This window comes from Pristiophorus japonicus, chromosome 6 (assembly GCF_044704955.1).
Source record: "Pristiophorus japonicus isolate sPriJap1 chromosome 6, sPriJap1.hap1, whole genome shotgun sequence".
Lineage (NCBI taxonomy): Eukaryota > Metazoa > Chordata > Chondrichthyes > Pristiophoridae > Pristiophorus > Pristiophorus japonicus.
Window position 1 is genome coordinate 146,388,454 of NC_091982.1, and position 23,783 is coordinate 146,412,236.

At 47.0% G+C, this 23,783-nt stretch overlaps 1 protein-coding gene across 1 annotated transcript; it reads left to right on the plus strand.

The window, feature by feature from the left end:
- The first annotated feature begins 225 nt into the window (after positions 1–225).
- LOC139265818 (single-pass membrane and coiled-coil domain-containing protein 1-like) lies at positions 226–17,543 on the plus strand. The gene is made up of 3 exons (XM_070883272.1): positions 226–439; positions 12,896–13,045; positions 16,984–17,543. The coding sequence occupies exons 1-3, from the start codon at positions 306–308 to the stop codon at positions 17,390–17,392; spliced, it is 693 nt and encodes a 230-aa protein (XP_070739373.1). The 5' UTR covers positions 226–305; the 3' UTR covers positions 17,393–17,543.
- The last annotated feature ends 6,240 nt before the right edge of the window (positions 17,544–23,783 follow it).

Here is a 23,783-nt window from a genome sequence, read left to right on the forward strand (position 1 = left end):
TACCATCATTAATTGCTTGCTGGCGCATCAGAAAATAAGGTCCATCAAATTCCGACACTGACCAACTCCAGGTCAAGGTTTTTACACAGAAGTTGGGGTGACAGTGAGCCGCAGTCACTGGACCGATCTCTGTGCCCAAGCTAGCCGTTCTATTTTTTGTCGTAGTTTTAAAATAGATGCCATTGAGTCATTGGCTTATGGCATGGTCAGCTCATCACTAACACAGCTGTTTCAACCAGTCTGCTCACTAAGTCGTCTGCGCACTGCCATGTAGCGCTTTGGCTGAGGATCGGCTGGAGGTGAAGATGAAGAGACGAGCTGTGAAATCAGAGAGGCGGGAGATGAAAATGGAGAAAGAGCAGGTGAAGAGCGAGAAACAAGAGTTAAAAGCTTCCTCTGACAGAGTGTCCATGGAGTTTCTCCGCCATAGGGTCGGCAGGTAAGGTGCGGGTTGTGACAGGCTTTGCCCGTTGGTGGTGAGGTGTGCGAGGGATTAAATTACTGTCCTGATGCCGCTCTATTTCCACCCAGCTCCATTTTCACTTTACGGCTGGTCTAGACGGCTGAGGCTCCTCGCTAAAATCCAGCAGGAGCCTGGTGAATTGAAACCCTCCAGTTCAATCAGGACCCCGGCACGATTTTAACCGCCAGAAAGTGGAAGTCCCGCCAATCGCCCGGCCCACTCGATAAAACCTAGCGGGATGGATTGGGACTCAGCGCCCTGCGGGATTTAAGGAGCTCAGGCACTCTGATCAGTACCATCTGCGTCTTACTGAGCTTAGAATCATAGAATTATAGAAATTTACAGCACAGAAGGAGGCCATTCGGCCCATCGTTTCCGTGTCAGCCGACCAAGAGCTATCCAGCCTAATCCCACTTTCCAGCTCTAGGTCCGTAGACCTGTAGGTTACGGTACTTCAAGAGCACACCCAAGTACTTTTTAAATGTGGTGAGGGTTTCTGCCTCTACCACCCTTTCAGGCAGTGAGTTCCAGACCCCCACCACACTCTGGGTGAAGATATTTCCCCTCAAATCCCCTCTAAACCTCCTACCAATTACTTTCAATCAATGTTGACCCCTCTGCTAAGGGAAATAGGTCCATCCTATCCACTCTATCTAGGCCCCTCATAATTTTATACACCTCAATAAGTCTCCCCACAGCCCCCTTTGTCCAAAGAAAACAACCCCAGTACCTGCTCCTACTCACTTGTGATGTGTGTTTCACCAGGCACAGGTCCCTCTAATTCACGATCTCGCCCACCTGGTGTGGGAATCTCTGCGTAGGTGCTGTAGAATTTACCAATATCTCGCAAAGATTCCAGGTACGTTTCCCCTGCAGAGGAGAAGAATCCCTTTCTGGGCTTTTAAAATGAGTTTAAAGGGGCAGACGAAGCCTGCGGGGGATAAAAGGGGATGCATTCATGGAGACCCCCCCCAGTGTTTGGACTCATAGGAAAGGGAATTCAAAATGGTCCTAAATTACAGAAGCTTGAGATCCCCTAAACATCTATGGGAAGGAGCATATCAATTTTAAGATTCTACAACATTTTGGCTGCGAAAAAGAGTTACCAAATACAGGAGGTGGGGCCAACCTCTGAAGCAAATTCGTGTATTAAGGATCCCAGGCTATTCACCCCCTAAGAAATAATCGAATTACCCAATCAAGCACAATGGAAATCATGGTCAGGAAACTGGACAATCCTAAAACAATGCAAAACCAGTGATAGCACATTCTCACACCCTAATCGAGTTACTGCTGACAAAGGAGACATTTGAAAATCAATGGACAGAACAGTTTAAACAGAGCCCAAGAGATTTGATGGGAGATAACGGAGCCTTTTTTTGGGATATATCTATCACCCAGTTTTACAAGGAAAAACTAGCAGAACACAGACTGGAACTCGCACAGACTTGAACAGAACACAGACGGGAACACAGACACAGACTCGAACAAGGACACAGACGGGAACACAGACACAGACACAAGCAGCCTGCTTCCTCTACAGTGAAGAAATGGAATAGTGAAGGAAACTATCAGAACTCATCAGGAACTGACCGAGCACGAGGCCCACGAAACGGAAGGTTGTCAGCAACCAAATTGACAACCACTCTACAATCTACTTCTGAACGACCCAACGGGGGAGAAATTACCAAAAGGGACTAACTAAAACTATTCCTAACCAAAGAAAGTGGGTACTTACCCCATACATCCAAAACGCAATTTAGCGCATCAACGGACGCACCCCAACTGAAGACTACGCAGTCCGAAGTCCTCTCCTCCGACCGGGGTACGGCTCGCCTAGAAGGCCAAGTGCAGCGAACCCCAAAACCGCGATTCACCCGCAACTGTCAAAAAGGGGATTGGTGAGCATGGCCCCTGAACCCACAGAGCTATAATTTAGTTAGTTAGGGGAATTGGGGGAAGGGAGGCTGGGATAACTTGTGTAAATGTATCTACATTCTCCTCTTTACCCCATTTAGAGTTTAAGCTGTATTCTTTTCCCCACAGGCTGTAGTTTGACATTTTATTCAATGTGCTGTACCCCTCAGTGTGTATTGGTCTGTGTGTGTTATTAAAGTTGTGCCTTTTACTTCTTTTTAAACACAATAAAGCCATACCTGCTTCCTACCTTGAAACCGATTGTCTGTCCAAGTCTGTCACAGTCCCTTCATAATTCCAGTGTCTAGAACCAAGGGTGTGGGAGCGATTCGGAACCGCTCATATAAGGTCAGAAGGGAAAGCTGACCCCCTGCAAACCACCCCTTACAGTGCTTGGGATGGATGAAACACATGATGGTGCTTCCTCGGGATAGACATCCTCCACCAAAGTGTCCCCTTCAGGAGCTTCTGGAGGAGTCTGTTGCTGAGAAGGACCTAGAGGAAAGGGATGAGTTATGATGGCATCAATAGATTGAACATTTGCCTGTTTCAAATCCCTCCATGACCTCACCTCTCCCTATCTCTGTAATCTCCTCCAACCCCACAACCCCCGCGATGTCTGTGCTCCTTTAATTCTTCCCTCCTGAGCAGCCCTGATAATCGCTTAACCATTGGTGGCCGTGCCTTCTGTTGCCTAGGCCTCAAGCTCTGGAACTTCGTGCCTAAACCTCTCAGCCTGTCTACCTCTCATTCCTCCTTCAAGATGTTCCTTAAAACATACCTCTTTAACCAAGCTTTTGGTCACCTGCGCTAATTTCTATTTGTTGCTGCTCAAATTTTTATCGCATAATAATTCTGTGAAGCGGCTAGGAACATTTCACTACATTAAGGGTGCTATATGAAAAGGTTGACCATCCTGGTTGAGGCTTTGAAAGTGGCTGAAGCTCTATTTGCCTGTGGTATATGAAGAGGTACAAGTGAAGAGTTGTTCTCTTGCTCAACGGAGCTACCAACCTTACAGTCTCCAATACTGATCGCTCTTGATATCCCAGTTATTTGCATCGCCTTCTGCAACAACAAGGTGAGGGCCACGATGTGAGCTGTTCTTCCACCGGTTCCCTCTCTCATGTTGAGCGCTGCCTCCTACTGGAGAAGGGTAAGAAGGGAGTAATGAGAAGGCACATGCACATGTGTGGGCCTGCTACATGTAGTGTGTAAGCTGAGAGGGGCACGAGGCAAGATGCCAGGAGAATGGGGATGTCTTGAGTAGGAAGTAAGTGGCCTTAGTTAATCGAGGAAGGAGTCATGAGAGAAGGTGCAGGGTCAGCAATTGGCAGATGAGACGAGCATGTTGTAAGTGAAATGAGTGAAGGAAACAAGCAGGAGGTGAGATAAAAACAGAAAATGCAGGAAATCTCAGCGGGTCTGTGACCCCTCATCAGAAGTAGAAAAGTTCGAGATGTAACAGATTTTTAAGGAAGTTCTGAGGCAGTGAAAGGGGGAGGGGAGGAAAGAACAAAAGGGAAGGTCTGTGATAGTGTGGAAGGCAGGAGAGATTTGAGAGACAAAAGGAATGATGGGCAAAAATGAGATGGTAATGGGACAAGGTAGGACACTAAAGATGAATCTAGATGGGGTGTGAATGGCGGAGTCACCATCAGCTGCCCTGGGAAAGAGAAAATAAAGGGGTGGGTTTATAAAAAAAATGAGGAAAGGGGAAAAAAAATATGGGCCGAGGTTATGGTGTGAAATTGTTGAACTCGATGTTGAGTCCAGAAGGAAGCATGAGATGAGTGTGTTGGGAGTGAGCATGAGAGATAGTGATCGATGGTGAGGGAGGTGGTGCAGGGGTGGTCATTGCTGAAGGAGGAAGGGAAGGGACTGTGACCAGTTGCAATACAAGAAATGGGGAAAGGAGAAGCTGTACTCATCTTTGCTGATCTAGTGAAGTCATTCAGCCTCTTCCTACACAGGACCCAGGTCCTTGGGGGTGATGATCCTGCTACTGACCTCCTCCACCACCTCCAACCAGCCTGTTGGGCATCTTCTTCACAATTCATGGGAAAATGTACTTCCTCCTGACCATAGCCAGCAACGCCTCCAGGGAAGTGTCTGAAAACCTGGGGGTAAACTCGTCCCCGTCTTCCTGCCATGTTCAACCAGTGCAAGAAGAAATGGAGATGAAAAGAATGATGAAGTTCAGTGAATGCAACCTCCTTTAAATATTCTGCATCCGTGCTGCCATTGGAAACTACGCGGTAAAGGTGGGCGGCCGGGCAGCCTCCTACTGCTCCTCCTGTACCATGTGGGAACTCAGGGACACTTCCGGTGTCCCTGACGACTACGTGTGTGAGAAGTGTATCCGCCTTGAGCTCCTGACGGTCCGCGTTGCGGAATTGGAGCTGAGGGTGGATTCACTCTGGAGCATCCATGATGCTGAGAATGACGTGAGTATCACGTGTAGTGAGTTGGTCTTACCGCAGGAGAAGGGTCCACAGCCAGATAGGGAATGGAAGACCAACAGGAAGAGCAGTGCAAGAAAGATAGTGCAGGGGTCCCCTGTGGTCATCCCCCTGCAAAACAGATACACCGTTTTGAGTACTGTTGGGGGGGATGACTCATCAGGGGAGGGCAGCAGCAGCCAAGTTCATGGCACCGTGGCTGGCTCTGCTGCACAGGAGGGCAAGAAAAAGAGTGGGAGCGTGATAGTGATAGGGGATTCAATGGTGAGGGGAATAGATAGGCGTTTCTGCGGCCGCAACCGAGACTCCAGGATGGTATGTTGCCTCCCTGGTGCAAGGGTCAAGGATGTCTCGGAGCGGGTGCAGAACATTCTGAAATGGAGGGAGAACAGCCAGTTGTCGTGGTGCACATTGGTACCAACGACATAGGTAAAAAAAGGGATGAGGTCCTACGAAACGAATTTAAGGAGCTAGGAGCTAAATTAAAAAGTAGGACCTCAAAAGTAGTAATCTCGGGATTGCTACCAGTGCCACGTGCTAGTCAGAGTAGGAATCGCAGGATAGCGCTGATGAATACGTGGCTTGAGCAGTGGTGCAGCAGGGAGGGATTCAAATTCCTGGGGCATTGGAACCGGTTCTGGGGGAGGTGGGACCAGTACAAACCGGACGGTCTGCACCTGGGCAGGACCGGAACCAATGTCCTAGGGGGAGTGTTTGCTAGTGCTGTTGGGGAGGAGTTAAACTAATATGGCAGGGGGATGGGAACCAATGCAGGGAGACAGAGGGAGACAAAAGGGAGGCAGAGGCAGGAGACCGAGGGGAGATGGCGGGGGGGGGGGTGGGGGGCGGAGAGGCCCGGGGCGGGGAACAGGAAGGGCCACTGTGCGGCAGAATTCTAAAAGGACAAAGGGTGTTTAAAAAACAAGCCTGAAGGCTTTGTGTCTTAATGCACGGAGTATCCGCAATAAGGTGGATGAATTAACTGTGCAGGTATGAGGCGTGAATTGGCGAGGATAGATTGGCGAATGATACTTAAGGGGTTGACTGTGGATGGGCAATGGCAGACATTTAGAGACCGCATGGATGAATTACAACAATTGTACATTCCTGTCTGGCGTAAAAATAAAAAAGGGAAGGTGGCTCAACCGTGCCTATCTAGGGAAATCAGGGATAGTATTAAAGCCAAGGAAGTGGCATACAAATTGGCCAGAAATAGCAGTGAACCTGGGGACTAGGAGAAATTTAGAACTCAGCAGAGGAGGACAAAGGGTTTGATTAGGGCAGGGAAAATGGAGTACGAGAAGAAGCTTGCAGGGAACATTAAGGCGGATTGCAAAAGTTTCTATAGGTATGTAAAGAGAAAAAGGTTAGTAAAGACAAACGTAGGTCCCCTGCAGTCAGAATCAGGGGAAGTCATAACGGGGAACAAAGAAATGGCAGACCAATTGAACAAGTACTTTGGTTCAGTATTCACTAAGGAGGACACAAACAACCTTCTGGATATAAAAGGGGTCAGAGGGTCTCGTAGGGAGGAGGAACTGAGGGAAATCTTTATTAGTCGGGAAATTGTGTTGGAGAAATTGATGGGATTGAAGGCCGATAAATCCCCAGGGCCTGATGGACTGCATCCCAGAGTACTTAAGGAGGTGGCCTTGGAAATAGCGGATGCATTGACAGTCATTTTCCAACATTCCATTGACTCTGGGTCAGTTCCTATCGAGTGGAGGGTAGCCAATGTAACCCCACTTTTTAAAAAAGGAGGGAGAGAGAAAACAGGGAATTATAGACTGGTCAGCCTGACCTCAGTAGTGGGTAAAATGATGGAATCAATTATTAAGGATGTCATAGCAGTGCATTTGGAAAATGGTGACATGATAGGTCCAAGTCAGCATGGATTTGTGAAGGGGAAATCATGCTTGACAAATCTTCTGGAATTTTTTGAGGATGTTTCCAGTAAAGTGGACAAAGGAGAACCAGTTGATGTGGTATATTTGGACTTTCAGAAGGCTTTCGACAAGGTCCCACACAAGAGATTAATGTGCAAAGTTTAAGCACATGGGTTTGGGGGTAGTGTGCTGACGTGGATTGAGAACTGGTTGTCAGACAGGAAGCAAAGAGTAGGAGTAAATGGGTACTTTTCAGAATGGCAGGCAGTGACTAGTGGGGTACCGCAAGGTTCTGTGCTGGGGCCCCAGCTGTTTACATTGTACATTAATGATTTAGACGAGGGGATTAAATGTAGTATCTCCAAATTTGCGGATGACACTAAGTTGGGTGGCAGTGTGAGCTGCGAGGAGGATGCTATGAGGCTGCAGAGTGACTTGGATAGGTTAGGTGAGTGGGCAAATGCATGGCAGATGAAGTATAATGTGGATAAATGTGAGGTTATCCACTTTGGTGGTAAAAACAAAGAGACAGACTATTATCTGAATGGTGACAGATTAGGAAAAGGGAAGGTGCAACGAGACCTGGGTGTCATGGTACATCAGTCATTGAAGGTTGGCATGCAGGTACAGCAAGCGGTTAAGAAAGCAAATGGCATGTTGGCCTTCATAGCGAGGGGATTTGAGTACAGGGGCAGGGAGGTGTTGCTACAGTTGTACAGGGCCTTGGTGAGGCCACACCTGGAGTATTGTGTACAATTTTGGTCTCCTAACTTGAGGAAGGACATTCTTGCTATTGAGGGAGTGCAGCGAAGATTCACCAGACTGATTCCCGGGATGGTGGGACTGACCTATCAAGAAAGACTGGATCAACTGGGCTTATATTCACTGGAGTTCAGAAGAATGAGAGGGGACCTCATAGAAACGTTTAAAATTCTGACGGGTTTAGACAGGTTAGATGCAGGAAGAATGTTCCCAATGTTGGGGAAGTCCAGAACCAGGGGTCACAGTCTAAGGATAAGGGGTAAGCCATTTAGGACCGAGACTTCTTCGCCCAGAGAGTAGTGAGCCTGTGGAATTCTCTGCCACAGAAAGTGGTTGGGGCCGGTTCACTAAATATGTTCAAAAGGGAGTTGGATGAAGTCCTTACTACTCGGGGGATCAAGGGGTATGGCGAGAAAGCAGGAAGGGGGTACAGAAGTTTCATGTTCAGCCATGAACTCATTGAATGGCGGTGCAGGCTAGAAGGGCTGAATGGCCTGCTCCTGCACCTATTTTCTATGTTTCTATGTTTCTATGTTTCTATGTTTGGCCTCCCAGCCCACCAATCATATTATAGTAAGGCTCCGCTGTTAAAATCTCTTTTCATCTATCGGGGGTACTGCCTGATTTGGCACTGCGCCCCCCCCCGCTCCCCGCCCCCCGCGCTCCCAACACCGGTCCTGCTCAGGGTTAAAATCGCCCCCTATATCTCACCGTAAGAAGCAAATTTAACCTGACCCGCCAGGAAACTGAGGCGATCAGATTGGTCACTGGATTTACTTTGCACTTCAGTCAATAGAAACAAAATCCGGCAGCTAATCTGATTGTCTCAAAGGTTAAAATTACTGAGCCATTACAGTGGACATTATTCCATCACACTCCTGACTTGTCCCTTTTGGAAAGACTTTCGAGAGCCAGGAGTCAGGAGGTGAGCCACTTATCACTGAATACCCAGCCTGCAACCTGCTCCAGAAGCCACATCATTTATGTCCAGTTGAGTTTCTGGTCAATGATGGCTCCCAGGAAGCTGATGGTGGGGGATTCAGTGATGGTAATGTCAATCAATATCAACAGTGAGGTGGTTATGCTCTCTCTTGTTAGAGATGGTAATTACCTGACACTTGTGTGGCGTGAATGTTACTTACCACTTATCAGCCGAAGCCTATATATTGTCCAGGTCATGCTGCATGATGACATGGACTGCTTCATTATCTGTTGAATTGCAAATGGAGCTGAACACTGCAATCATCAGTGAACATCCCCACTTCTGACCTTATGATGGAGAGCAGGTCACTGATGAAGCAGCTGAAGATGGTTGGGCCTAGGACACTGCCCTGAGGAACTCATGTAATGATGTCCTGAAATGATTGGACTTCAACAACCACAACCATCTTGCTTTGTGCTAGGTATGACTCTAGCACTGGAAAGTTTTCCCCCTGATCCCCACTGACTTCACCTTGGTGCCACACTTGGTCAAATGCTGCCTTGATGACAAGGGCAGTCACTCTCACCTCACCTCGGGAATTCAGCTCTTTTGCCCATGTTTGGACCTAGGCTATAATGAAGTCTGGAGCTGAATGATCCTGACAGAACCCAAACTGAGCATTGGTGAGCAGGTTATTGGTGAGCAAGTGGCATGTGATAGCTTGTCGATGACACCTTCTATCATTTGCTAATGATTGAGAATAGGCTGATAGGATGGTATTTGGCTGGGTTGGATTTTTCCTCATATTTATAGACAGCACCTATGTGGACAATTTTCCACATTGTTGAGTAGACGGCAGTGTTGTAGCTGTATTTCGGAACATCTTGGCTAGAGGTGCAGCTAGTTCTGGAGTACAGGTCTTCAGCACGACAGCTGGGATGTTGTCGGAGTCCATAGCCTTTGCTGTGTCCAGTGCACTCAGCCATTTCTTGACATCACGTGGAGTAAATCAAATTGGCTGAAGCCTGGCATCTGTGATGGTGGGGACCTCAGGAAAAGGCCAATAAGGATCATCCATTCAGCACTTTTTTCTGACGATGGTTGCAAATGCTACAGCCTTGTCTTTTGCACTCATGCGCTGGGCTCCACCATCATTGAGGATGGGGATATTCATGGAGCCTCCTCCTCCTGTTGTTTATTTAATGGCTCACCACCCTTCAGGGCTGGATATTGCAGGACTGCAGAGCTTTGATCTGATCCGTTAGTTGTGGGATCGCTTAGCTCTGTCTATAGAATGTTGCTACTGCTGTTTAGCGTGCATGTAGCTTCACTAGGTTGGCAACACATTTTCAGGTATGCCTGGTATTGCTCCTGGCATACTCCTCCACACTCCTCATCGAAGCAACGTTGGTCATCTGGTTTGGTGGTAATGGAGGAGTGAGAGAATGCCAGGCCACAAGGTTACATATTGTGGTGGAACATAATTCTGCTGCTGCTGATGGCCCACAGCTGCTCAAGGATGCCCAGTTTTGAGCTTCTAGATCTGTTCTGAATCTATCTTACTTAGCATAGTGGTAATGCCATCCGACACGATGGAGGGTGTCCTCAGTGTGAAGACTTCGTCTCTACAAGGACTGTGTGGTGGTCACTCAGTGAATTGCTGGGCCATTTCAGAGAGCAGTTAAGAGTCAACCATATTGGTTTGGGCCTGGAGACCACACTGGGTATAGACCACACTGGATTAGGACGGCAGGTTTCCTTCCCTAGAGGACATTAGTGAACCTGTGGGTTTTCATAACAATTCGACCCCAAGCTTCATGGTCACATTTAGTCCCAGTTACTCCCCCACCCTGATGGGACTTATACTCATTTATAGTCCCAGTTGAGCCTGTGTGGTAAATACTGTCAGGTTGGTGAGGAGATGTCACAATCATGGAGTGATGTAATCGCTGAATGAGATGGCTACATTTCCAGCTAAAGGCTACTTCTTTTCTGACCAATCAGAGCATGCAAGAACTTTCGAAAAGCTCCAATGACTGTTATGAGGCTGCTTATTCTGAAGTCGAGTCATACAGAGATAAGGTTCAGAACTCTGACAGCAGGTGGTTAATAATATATCTCATAAACTGTTAGTTTCCTGTCAGCAACACAATAGAAATGTGGTAACCAATAGATCTACTGGGATAACATTTGCAGTAATTGGTTGGATCACTGCAGTAATCTGCTAGATCTAATGGTTTACAATTGGAGTAATTGGTGGATCACTGCAGTAATCTACTGGGTTACGATTACAATAATTGGAGTACAGTGGTGTAGTGGTATTGTTACTGGACTAATAATCCAGAGACAACATGAGTTCAAATCCCACCATGGTAGTTTGAGAATTTGAATTGAATCTTTAATAGAAAGCTGGCATCAGTAAACGTGACCTTGAAGCTGTCAGATTGTCGTAAAAACCCAACCTGTTCACTAATGCCCGGTCTGGTGTATATGTGTTTGCAGTTCCCACCAACGACTGTTAACTGCCCTCTGAAGTGTTCTAGCAAACCACTCAGCTCAATACAACCACTACGAATGGTTCAAGAAGAAGGCCTACTACCATCTTATCTAGAGCAACTAAATAATTGTCAGCCATGCCAGGGACACCCACATCATGAGTTTGAATGGGCTCAATCACTGCGGGAATTATCTGGAGTGATTGGGTTAGCACTGCAGTAAATGAGTCGATCCAGCAGCTCAACCGAGACTGTGCTGCAGGAGTCATTTAAGACTGCGATGAAATTCAATGTAGTAGGCAAATGATGCAATGACAATAATCAGCTGGGATATCACTGGAGTTATGACCGGGACCGAGTGGGATCCTTGGGGTTGGAATCAACTGATCCTACTGGACAGTGACTGCTGGGTCTGTGAGATTGACAGCGCTCACTGTGGAAGTGAGACTTTTAAGGGGACGGTTTATCTGTCCAAAGCAGCCTGTAAACACGCAGCTGGGGCAAATTATGGACTGGGGAATATGGCGGTCAGAGTCTGCTGGATCTCAGCCCTGTTTGCCCCTGACACACGTTTCTGGCCGGCCGCAGAGCAGGTGGAGCAAACAGGTGAGTCATCATTATAATATTCAAATGATGAGGGAGTGGTCTAATAAAACCTCCCACATCTGTTGCTAGCCTTGATGCTTGCTCCAGGCTACTTCTCACTCGCACTCAATTCAATGGGCATCCAGAGGTGAACATCCCTCACTTTGATTAGTGCCTGTGGAGGCTCCAGCTCTCAAGGTCGGCAGTGACGATAGGACTGATGGCACAGAAACGTGTGAAGCGTTGACAAACCATTCTTGCTGGATGGTTCCTGGATGCACCACAATCACATCTTGTCACATTTTACATGGCACTGCATGAAAGAAGGTAGGACAGTGTGACCACCAGCCAACAAAACCTGATTGGCTATACCGGCAGCCATGTTTGTACCAATTTGGCAATGACTGTGGGTAACTCTCTTCAAAGGTTCTGGGTCAGTAGAGGGACAGATGTAGAGCTGTTCCAGCTGCTGTAAAGACACCGACTGCTGACCTGCATCAGTGGGCTGGCATAGCCACTCACAGCATTGGCCAGTTGTAGCCCGCCTGCAGCCACCTCATGCAAAACCACCTTCACTTCAGCAGCTTTTCCATCACGTGCCTGCAGACACATGCCTGTCACCTCTTAATGGCCTGCCCGTTGCCAAAGGCTGCTAATGAGTTGAAGTGCCTTTTGACCCTCTCTAAAGGTTTTTACAATTATTCTCCCCCTGTTGCGTCCCTATCAGCTGTGGCTCAGTGGGTAGCACACCTGCCTCTGAGTTAGAAGGTTGTGGGTTCAAATCCCACTCCAAGCACTTGAGCACACAAATCTAGGCTGGCACTCCAATGCAGTGCTGAGGGAGTGCTGACTGTTGGAGGTGCCATCTTTCAGATGAGACGTTAAACCGAGGATCCGTCTGATCTCTCAGGTGGAAGTAAAAAATCCTATGGCACCATTTCGAAGAAGCACAGGGGAATTGTCCCCGGTGTCCAATTAATAGTTATCCCTCAATCAACATAACAAAAACAAATGATTATTACATTGCTGTTTGTGGGAGCTTGCTGTGCACAAATTGGCTGCTGCGTTCCCCACATTATAACAGTGACTACACTCCAAAAGTATTTCATTGGCTATAAAGCGCTTTGAGACATCCGGTGGTCTTGAAAGGCACTATATAAATGCAAGTCTTTCTTTTCTATTCCTTTAATTGTCCCTATCCCTTTAAATTTCACTTACAAACAATTTTTCGCTATCAGCACTAGTGTGACCCCCTACACCCCCCAAAATCAGCAATAGTTGTGGAAATGGGCTGGCCCGTGAAATTCTGGAAGGATTAGCATCAGTTCTGAACCATAGGTTTTCACTGGTTTAATGGTGAATGTACGACTGAGAATTTTGATGCACTTTGTTTCAACTTCTAGATTGGAAAAGCGAATCGAGGAATTGAGAGCTGGCTACCAGGAACTGGAGCAGAATGCAAAGAACCTCGTTCAAGCATTTGAGCCCCACTGTGCGAACATCGCAAAGCAAGCTGGACAGGATGAGCTGTGGTCATCGCTCCTGGAAGACAGGTGATGTACGGATAGTCAGAGCTGGGCAAGGACTGCGTGACCCTGGGCTGGTGTAAGGAAGGGGCCACATGGGGATTCGGCTCCATTTGGACCGGACTTTAAATTCAGGTTGGGATGTTGGGGGGGGAGAGTGTGCTGTGGGTGGAAATTCTGCCCACCCTCTATGTCAAGGGGCCGTGTCGGGGCAGAGTTCTCAAGCCTCACTGGAAAATTATTCCTTTTGCGCCCTTGAAAGGCGTCAACAGAAGGGACACTGGTTGAGGCTCGGTGTGAGTCTCTTTGAAGCCTTCTAAAGGCCCCATACCTCGACTAGAACAAGGTCATCGATCCTGTTAGAACCCAAGACCTTTTTTTTTAAATAACTTTTTTTCTTTGGCCACTTGGACCTCTAGAGGACTCCACTTTGCCTTGGAAGGGCTGGGATGGCTGCCATGAATGCACTTTTGCAGGTACTGGAGACCAGCTCTGGCCATGCACATGACCCTCTCCCTGGAATCTGGACTGAGACTTCTGGGGTTGTGCTCCACGGCATCTACGGTGGCTGAGAAGGGCCCAGGAAAGTTCCAGGCCTCAGTTTTTTCTTGCTCAAGAAGCCGCGTATGTGACAATGCAAGGCTAATAATTGTGTGTTTATATCAAATATATTACTGGGATACTACCTATCTATGCCCCCTAGTTCTAGTTTCCCTCACGGTGGGGAACATCCTCTCTGTATCTACCCTGTCCAGCACCCTCAAAATCTTACGTTTCAATAAGATCACCTCTCATTCTTCTAAATGCCAATGAGTATAGGCCCAACCTGCTCAATCTTTCTTCATAAGACAACCCCTTCATCTCAGGAATCAACCTAGTGAACCTGCTCTGAACTGCCTCCAATGCAAGTATATTCTTCCTTAAATAAGGAGACCAAAACGTACGCAGTACTCCAGGTGTGGTCTCACCAATATCCTGTACAGCTGTAGCAGGACTTCCCTACTTTTATACTCTATCCCCCTTGCAATAAAGACCAACATTCCATTTGCCTTCCTAATTACATGCTATACCTGCATGCTAACCTTTTGTGTTTCATGTGCAAGGAACCCCAGATCACTCTGTACCGCAACATTTTGTAGTCTCTCTCCATTTAAATAATTTGCTTTTCTATTCTTCTTACCAAAGTGGATAACCTCACATTTTCCCACATTACACTCCACCCGCCAAATTTTTGCCCACTCACGTAACCTATCTATTTGCCTTTGCAGATTCTTTGTGTCCTCGTCACAATTTGCTTTCCCATCAATCTTTGTATCATCAGCAAATTTGGCTACAGTACACTTGGTCCCTTCATCCAAGTCATTAATATAGATTGTAAATAGTTGAGGTTCCAAAACTGATCCCTGTGGCACCCCACTAGTTACAGTTTGCCAATCCGAAAATGACCCATTTATCCCGATTCTCTGTTTTCTGTTAGTTAGCCAATCCTCTATTCCTGCTAATATATTACCTCCAAACCCGAGAGCTCTTATCTTGTGCATTAAACTTTTATGTGGCACCTTATCGAATTCCTTCTGGAAATCCAAACACACTATATCTACTGGTTCCCCCTTATCCACCCTGCTCTTACATGCTCAAAGAACTCCAGCAAATTTGTCAAACATGATTTCCATTTCAGAAAACCATGCTGACTCCGCTTGATTGTATCATGATTTTCTAAATGTTCTATTACACTTCCTTAATAATGGACTCCAGCATTTTCCCAATGACAGATGTTAGGCTAACTGGTCTATAGTTTCCTGCTTTCTGTTTCCCTTCTTTCTTGAATAGGGGCATTACATTTAGGGTAGCACTATAGGTGAATCGCAGCGTATGGGTGAGCATGAGCAATGGCAGATGATAGCGAGAAAGAGGGCTCTCTTGTCGGAGGGTGATGCCACCTCAAAGAATCATAGAGCACAGAAGGAGGCCATTTGGCCCATTGTGCCAGCTCTTTGAAAGATCTATCCAATTAGTCCCATTCTTCTGCCCTTTCCCAATACCCATGCAGATTTTTTCCCTTCAAGTTTTTGTCTAATTCCCTTTTTAAAGTTACTATTGAATCTGCGTCCATCACCTTGTCAGGCAGTGCGTTCCAGATCGCAACAACTCACTGCATAAAATAATTCTCATCTCATGTGTGGTTCTTTTACCTTGAACCTGTGTCCTCTGATTACCGACCCTTCTGCACTGGAAACAATTTCTCCTTCTTCACTATATCAAAACCCCTTATAATTTTGAACACCTCCATCAAATCTTCTCTTAACCTTCTCTGCCCTGAGGAGAACAACCACAGCTTCCCTAGTCTCTCCACATAACTGAAGTCTGTCATCCCTGATACCATTCCAGTAAATCTCCTCTGCACCCTCTGCAGTGCCTTGACCTCACTTTGTAGCTATTGACGACAAGGGTCCAGATCATTGGGGGGGCCAGCATTGATGGATGGTTGATGCAGCCTTTTCTGACATGGTGGTAAATGTGGAGGAGTGCACCACCTGCTTCTTCAAGGCATCAAGAGCCTTGGAGTAAGTGTCAGGAAGCTGGCATGGGAGGAGGCCGAGCCCATCGGCACACCCTCTCCCCCATCGGACAGGGGAAGAATCCTGGCAGTGATGAGTGGCAACACTGGAGGAGACGTCACACATACTTTATCCTCCTTGTCCCTTCTGACTTCTATCTCACTGACACACTCTGCATTCTCTCTCTCTCTCTTTCGCTCTGCTCGCCTTTCACACCACAATCCGACCCTTGGTCAAGTCTTTTTCTTTTCAGGTGCTGCAGATGTGCCAGTGCAGGAAGAGAAGGCCAGCCTTCCTGAAGATGGCGCGTCACTCCACCGCACCCTCGCAAGCACCAGCTCAGATACTGTGTTAGAGGAGGGCACTCTGGAGATGCTCGAGATCACCCACCACGGCCATCTGGTGTCCTCAATGAAAGCTCAGCAGCCTTCCACCTCTCAAGCTGTAGCCAAAATCGCAAATGGGTCCTGCAAGGAGCTCAGGACTCCCATTTAAATAACCGACTCACCTTTTAACATTATTCCGACGGGGGCTCCTGACACCAACAGTGTTGCCTGCACCAATATGAGGAGTGGCGCACTTCCGGCTTGAAATGAGCTTCCTGCCCACCTGCCATATTGGAGACTCAGGAGGCCGTTTAGCGCCCGAAAAAATACGGGTGCTGTGTGATCAAATTTCAAGGTTCGTGGGGTGGAAATTCGGTCGCGCCTCTGTTGCGACGTTAAACCAGGCGGGCCGGGAAATGGTTTGTGTCTCCAGCTGCAAGATTCACCAGCTGGGCCCGGAGTGTGGGGCGGAGCGCTAAGGGAGACATTGCACACCTCTCTCAGGGCGCTAGGTCGGCTGAGCAACTGGAAATCCCGAGGTTAACAGCCAGCCTCGGAGCGATCTGAAAACAAAACACCAAAAATATTCCGAATACTTTCCTGACATCACAACCACATGAATCGCGAAAATAAAACAATAAAAACCAATCACACTTACCATAGGTAGACATTCCATCCCTCACTGCGGCCGGTACAGCGGGAATCGCCCACTTTCACAGGCAGTCCCACTAGGGGGCGCTACGGATCGGGACCAGGGGCATTGCACACCGGCTCGCCTCTCCCGGGCCGTACTGCTCCGCACCCCGGCAAACCCCGCACCGAATGTCACGGCGGGGCGCTGGAAGCTGGCCACCTGCCCGGAAATTCTCTCCGCCGCCATTACCCCACCTCCGGGGCGAAAACAGGCAGCAACGGACCGAAAATCCATTTTCTATGCATGAGCTAAATTTGAACCTGGGTATCAAGAGGTGAGAATTGATACTTTTAACCCAGTTTAATGGTCTATTTAACAGTGTTGGTATTCTAAACTTGACATCCATCAGTACACAACTTACTCTGTCCTTTGTTCTGCACCTAATAGGTTCACACATGTGGAAGTCAACTTATTCTTCAGTTATGTTGTTGACATGCTTCAGTCTTTGCATTCTCGTGTGTTGGAGAAACAGCCAGGCTTTGCCAGCATTCTGCCCACTCTGTCTTCTATCCTGAGAAGGAAAGTTTGGGATATGGAGCTTGAGGCCACGTGGACGAGTGTGCTCCCAGAGTTTGGTCTCAACGACTGTGATATACAGGCTCTGTGTGCATTCTTTGTGACTCACTGCAATCAGGCTGAGTATTACCCATCGCCAGAAAGGAAGAGGTACAACCAGAATGTCCAAGAGGTGTTGGACAGAGCTGTGTCCAACCGCATTCTACATCACTGTCTCCTCCATCTTGTGCAGTTGGCAGAGAGGGAAAATGAGGACAGCCGAACAGCAACCTGCCAATAGACCAAACGCACAAATGGCGGCCGCGATCAAAGTGAAGAGTAGGGTAATGTGCAGAGCACAAAGCTCCCTTCTGGGGATTGGATTCATCGTTCCACAATATAATGTCCTTTGCTTTGTCTTAATAAAATCAAGTCACTGATTCTTTGCAAAATAGGTAAGATAGGACTGTATAGGATATGGAGCAGGATATAGGCACCTTTGGAATCTGAGACCCAGGATTCATAGAAATATAGAATCGTATGACACAGAAAGAGGTCATTCAGCCCATCATGTCTGTACCGGTCAAAAAAGAGCTGTCCGACCCAATCCCACTTTCCAGCTCTTGGTCCGTAGCCCTGTAGGTTACGGCATTTCAAGTGCACATCCAAGTATTTTTAAATGTGATGAGGGTTTCTGCCTCTACCTCCCTTTCAGGCAGTGAGTTCCAGACCCCCACCACCCTCTGGGTGAAAGCATTTCTCCTCAACTCCCTTCTAATCCCTGTACCAATTACTTTAAATTGGGAAGCTAAGCATGTTATTTTGTTTGTTGTGTACCGTAGATTAACTTAATTTAGCCTAAGGGGCCCGAAATTGGTGAAAGCTAAGTTCCACCCAAGTACCGTCCAGAGGACCGCTGAGATCCCGATGGTACTTTGGGCGGAAGTTTCATGGAAAAATCTGGGAAAGACCGCCCGGCGGCAAAAATGGCCAATTCTGGGCGGTAGCTCCCACTCTCGGTGGCAAATGCGATCCTCGGCACAGTACCGCCGAGGATTGAGTCGGGCCCAGGGTGGGGGGAACTGATCAAATAAAAAATGTTGAAAACATTTAAAAAAACACTACAAATACTTCAGGGGACCCCGTCCACCTGAATCCCAGCAAAAAAAATAAAGAAAATTGGACTACCTTTTTTTTGCAGGTCTTCATACTGACCGTTGAAGTAAGACCTGCCTCCACGCAGCGGTCCTGCCCCCTGCTGGAGCAGAGGACCACCCGGACCAAACTGGCAGCTCAGTGGGTGGGAGGACTCTTTCGCGCAGCACACACCAGCGGACATCAGTGGGCGGTCCCCAGCGGTCTTCTCTCCCCGCCAGCGGGAGGCCTCCACCAAACTCGCTCGTAGGGGAGACTGCCCAGAGACCAGGGAGACCGCTGTGAACACTCAGCGGCAGCGGACGGTAAGTCCATCAATTTCGGGCCCCATGGATTCTTTGCCCATCCGACTAATTAATCCAGATTTGATTTCAGACGAGACAGTAAAACTCTGGAATTTAATCTTTCTCAGGTCAGATCTCCACACTCTAGTGCTGGAAAAACATGCCCCAAATTCTAACTTCTAATTATTTACAGGCCTCTATTGTAACACAAATGAAAGGGCCTATTGAAAGCACGAGGCAAGCTGATTCTTCATAGGTATCCAGCACCAATCACATGCTGTGCTGAAACCCATTCAGATAGAACACACCTGAGTGACCTGACATAGTTTTACACATTGCACATTCTCAGACGGGTCTCAGCAGGCTCAACTTCATTACAGAAATAAAAATACTGCAGAAGCTGGCAAACTGCAGCAAAAATAGAAACCGCTGGAAACAATCAACAGGTCAGACAGCATCTGTCGAGAGAATCCAGTCAGCTTGCTGCTGACCTTGAAGAAAGCTGCCCACAAAGTTTTAGTGGGCTCTGTGGCGTTTATTTCGCCTTTTCCAAGTGATTTTCAGTCTGGAGCCATGTATAGGGGATCTGTGGCCTCCAGCAACAGTGATGTCATCAAGCAGGCTGAGCAGCCAATCGCATTGAAGAATTCTCACAGAGAGCAAACCAGGAAGTAAAAAGGTTTAATCATTCACTTTTTAATAATTTTACAGAAATCAAAATAAAGATTGGTATATACAAGTGGGATTAAGGTAGAAGCTGAAATATCATAAAATTAAAAAAAAATCTTTTATTATTTTAAAAATCTACGGAATTTTTAGCATGAAATGGAGGAAATGACACTCCATGGTATAAAGTTAGTTTTTCAGTGTGGGAGAGGTTGTTCTGCAGTAATTATGACTTAGTATGGCGTAAAAAAACTCCGTTACATCACATTCAACCAGGCTTAACTTTTTTCACAGCGAGAATAGCAGATAAAAAGTTGAGGCTCACGTCAAATCAGTGATTTCTAATTGATCCGAAGGCTGGGTATCACTGACAGCAACTTCAGGATTTCCATGTTTAACTGCGCATGTGCAGACACCAGAGGTTACTGTCAGTTTTACATAGTAATGACAGTGAATTCTGACAGTTCCGCAACTGCAAATTTTGGGCCATTATGTTTCAGGTGTGGGACCCTTCCTCAGAATTGGAAGGTATCACAGATGAGCATTTGAGACTCTTGGTTGAGAATGCAAAAAGTGCCCGTCTATTCCCCTGACTGTGGAATCCTCTATTACTATGCTGTTTCTGCACTTCACTCCCCTGTTTTTGGCAACCCCTTACTCTACAGTGCAGTGGTTTTACTGATGGTTTCCCTCCTCCAAGTTGTTGTCATGCCACAGGTATTGGGTACTGAATGCCTGTTTGTCAATTCAGAACTCACGGCGGGGGTCCTTGGACTGGTCCTACCTCCTCTCATTACCCTACTTCCTTTCCTCACTAACTCGTTCTGCCTGTGGGCGGAACGCTCGAACGTTACCAGCTGCATTACAGCTCGGAAAGCAGCAAGCTTGAGCGCAAGAGGTTGGAGTGACTAGCTGCAAATGTGGTTTCAGACACGTGAAGCATCCAGGACCTCTTACATTGCACAGGTACTCTCCAGTCCCCTTACTGCGCTAAACCTTCCCTTAATAAATAAAGAACCTGCATTTATATAGCGCCATTCACGACCTTTGGACATCCTCGGACTATTTAAGAAAGGAGGGAGAGAGAAAACGAGCAACTACAGACCAGGCTGACATCAGGAATAGGGAAAATGCTAGACTCTATTATTAAGGACGTGGCAACAGGGCACTTAGAAAATAATAATAGGATTGGGCAGAGTCAACACAGATTTATGAAAGGGAAATCATGTTTGACGAATTTGTTAGGGTTATTTGAGGTTGTAACTAACAGAATAGCTAAGGGAGAAGCAGTGGATGTGATGTATTAGATTTTCAGAAGGCGTTCCATAAGGTGCCACACAAGAGGTTATTAAACAAAATTAAGGCTCATGGGATTGGGGGTAATATACTACAACAACAACTTGTATTTATACAGTGCCTTTAAAGTAGTAAAATGTCCCAAGATGCTTCACAGGAGTGTTATAAGACAAAACAAATCAATTTGACACCGAGCTACATAAGAAGAAATTACGGCAGATGACCAAAAGCTTGATCAAAGAAGTAGGTTTTAAGGAGCATCTTAAAGGAGGAAAGAGCAGTAGAGAGATTTAGGGAGGGAGTTCCAGAGTTTAGGACCCAGGCAGCTGAAGGCACAGCCACCAATGGTTAATCAGGGATGCTCAAGAGGACAGAATTTGAGGAGCGCAGACATCTCGGGGTTGTTGCATGGATTGAGGATTGATAAATGGACAGAAAACAGAGAGTAGGAATAAACGCGTCATTTTCAGGATGGCATGCTGTAGCTAATGGGGTACTGCAAGGATCAGTGCTTGGGCCGCAGCTATTCTACATCAATGATTTGGATGAGGGGACCAAACATAATATATCTAAGTTTGCTGATGATACAAAGCTAGGTGGGAACGTATGTTGTGAGGAGGATGCAAAGAGGCTTCATGGGGAAGTGAGTGGGCAAGAACATGGTAAATGGAATATAATGTGGAGAAGTGTGTGGTACGTTCATAATAAAGGATGAAACTGAGTACTGTGTACAATGAGCAAGTGTAACTTTAGCTCCTTTAATGAGACTCCAGAGTGCAAGTTCCTCGTGGGTGGCCTGCTTATATCCCGTGCTCCCAAGGGATGCTGGGATCCCTTGGGACTCCAACAGGTAGGCCCTCTGGTGGTAGTGTAATACAGGTTACAAGGGGTTAAATACATAACATCACTCCCCCGTGAAGTCAATAGTACACTTATTTACAGGGTGAGACGATCTGGGGCTTTTCGTTCCCTTGTCGATCGTCTCGGTACAATGTGTGTGTGAGTTGGTTAGTTCTTCACTGGGCTGTTGGGCAGCTGGCCTTGCCGGGCTGCTGGGGATGGTGAGTTCGGCTTCGTTGTCAACCATGATGTCAGTTGCCACTTGTGTGTGTGTTGGAGGGTCAAAGTTGGTGGTGTCTTCGGGTTGTTCATAGCTGTTGGTGAACCGCAATTTGATTTGGTCCAAATGTTTTCTATACATTAGTCCATTGGCCAATTTGACCTGAAACACCCTACTCTTCTCTTTGGCTGTGACCGTGCCAGCGGAAGCACGGACCATGTCCATAATTGAGTACAAACACAGGATCATTGATCTCAATATCACGTGACAAATCTGTGTGGTCATGATACACATTTTGTTGATGCCGCCTGCCCTCCACGTGATCATGGAGATCAGAGTGAACAAGAGAGAGCCTTGTTTTGAGCACCCTTTTCATGAGCAGCTTAGCTGGGGGAACTCCAGTGATTGAGTGGGGTCTGGTGCGGTAGCTGAGTAGCACTCGGGGCAGCTGAGTCTGCAGGGAGCCTTCCAACACACGTTTCAAGTTTTGCTTGATGGGCTGAACTGCCCATTCTGCCTGGCCGTTGGATGCGGGCTTGAACGGGGCAGATGTAACGTGTTTGATCCCATTGCGGGTCATGAATTCCTTGAATTCAGCACTGGTGAAGCATGGCCCATTGTCACTGACCAGGACATCAGGCAGGCCGTGCATGGCAAACATGGCTCGTAGGCTTTCAATAGTGGCCGTGGACCTGCTAACAGACATAATCACACATTCAATCCATTTTGAGTAAGCGTCCACAACAACCAAAAACATTTTGTCTAGAAATGGGCCCACATAGTCCACGTGGATCCTCGACCATGGTTTGAAGGGCCACGACCACAAACTTAGCGGTGCCTCTCTGGGTGCATTGCTCTGGGTGTGTTGCACTAGCGCACGCATGACTCTAAATCTGAGCACACATGGGATCTGGCTATGGTTTTCATGATAACAATGCCTGGGTGGATGTTCTGCAGTTCAAAAATGAACGTATTTCTGCCTTTCATGGGCAAGACCACGCGATTGCCCGACAACAGACAGTCCGCCTGCAGGGACATTTCATCTTTGCGCCTGTGGATAGGCAATGGCAAACATTTAAAGATCACATGGATGAACTTCAACAATTGTATATCCCTGTCTGGAGTAAAAATAAAATGAGGAAGATGGCTCAACCATGGCTAACAAGGGAAATTAGGGATAGTGTTAAATCCAAGGAAGAGGCATATAATTTGACCAGAAAAAGCAGCAAACCTGAGGACTGGGGGAAATTTAGAATTCAGCAGAGGAGGACAAAGGGTTTAATTAGGAGGAGGAAAATAGAGTATGAGAGGAAGCTTGCTGGGAACATAAAAACTGACTGCAAAAGCTTCTATAGATATGTGAAGAGAAAAAGATTAGTGAAGACAAACGTAGGTCCCTTGCAATCAGAATCAGGTGAATTTATAATGAGGAACAAAGAAATGGCAGACCAATTGAACAAATACTTTGGTTCTGTCTTCACGCAGGAAGACACGTATTACCTTCCGGAAATACTAGGGGACTGAAGGTCTAGTGAGAAGGAGGAACTGAAGGAAATCCTTATTCGTCAGGAAATTGTGTTACGGAAATTGATGGGATTGAAGGCTGATAAATCCCCAGGGCCTGATAGTCTGCATCCCAGAGTACTTAAGGAAGTGGTCCTAGAAATAGTGGATGCATTGGTGATCATTTTCCAACAGTCTATCAACTCTGGATCAGTTCCTATGGACTGGAGGGTAGCTAATGTAACACCACTTTTTAAAAAAGGAGGGAGAGAGAAAATGGGTAATTATAGACCAGTTAACCTGACATCAGTATTGGGGAAAATGTTGGAATCAATTATTAAAGATGAAATAGCAGCGCATTTGGAAAGCAGTGACAGGATCGGTCCAAGTCAGCATGGATTTATGAAAGGGAAATCATGCTTGACAAATCTTCCAGAATTTTTTGAGGATGTAACTAGTAGAGTGGACAAGGGAGAACCAGTGGGTGTGCTGTATTTGGACTTTCAAAAGGCTTTTGACAAGGTCCCACACAAGAGATTTGTGTGCAAAATGAAAGCACATGGTATTGGGGGTAATGTATTGACATGGATTGAGAACTGGTTGGCAGACAGGAAGCAGAGAGTAGGGATAAATGGGTCCTTCTCAGAGTGGCAGGCAGTGACTAGTGGGGTGCCGCAGGGCTCAATGATGGGACCCCAGCTATTTACAATATACATCAATGATTTAGA

Excerpts from the sequence above, each read along its gene's own strand:
- LOC139265818 (XM_070883272.1), top strand. The coding sequence starts at position 306 with ATGAAGAGACGAGCTGTGAAATCAGAGAGGCGGGAGATGAAAATGGAG. Across the intron at positions 440-12,895 it reads CTCCGCCATAGGGTCGGCAG|ATTGGAAAAGCGAATCGAGG; the intron begins GTAAGGTGCGGG and ends TTCAACTTCTAG. Across the intron at positions 13,046-16,983 it reads TCATCGCTCCTGGAAGACAG|GTTCACACATGTGGAAGTCA; the intron begins GTGATGTACGGA and ends TGCACCTAATAG.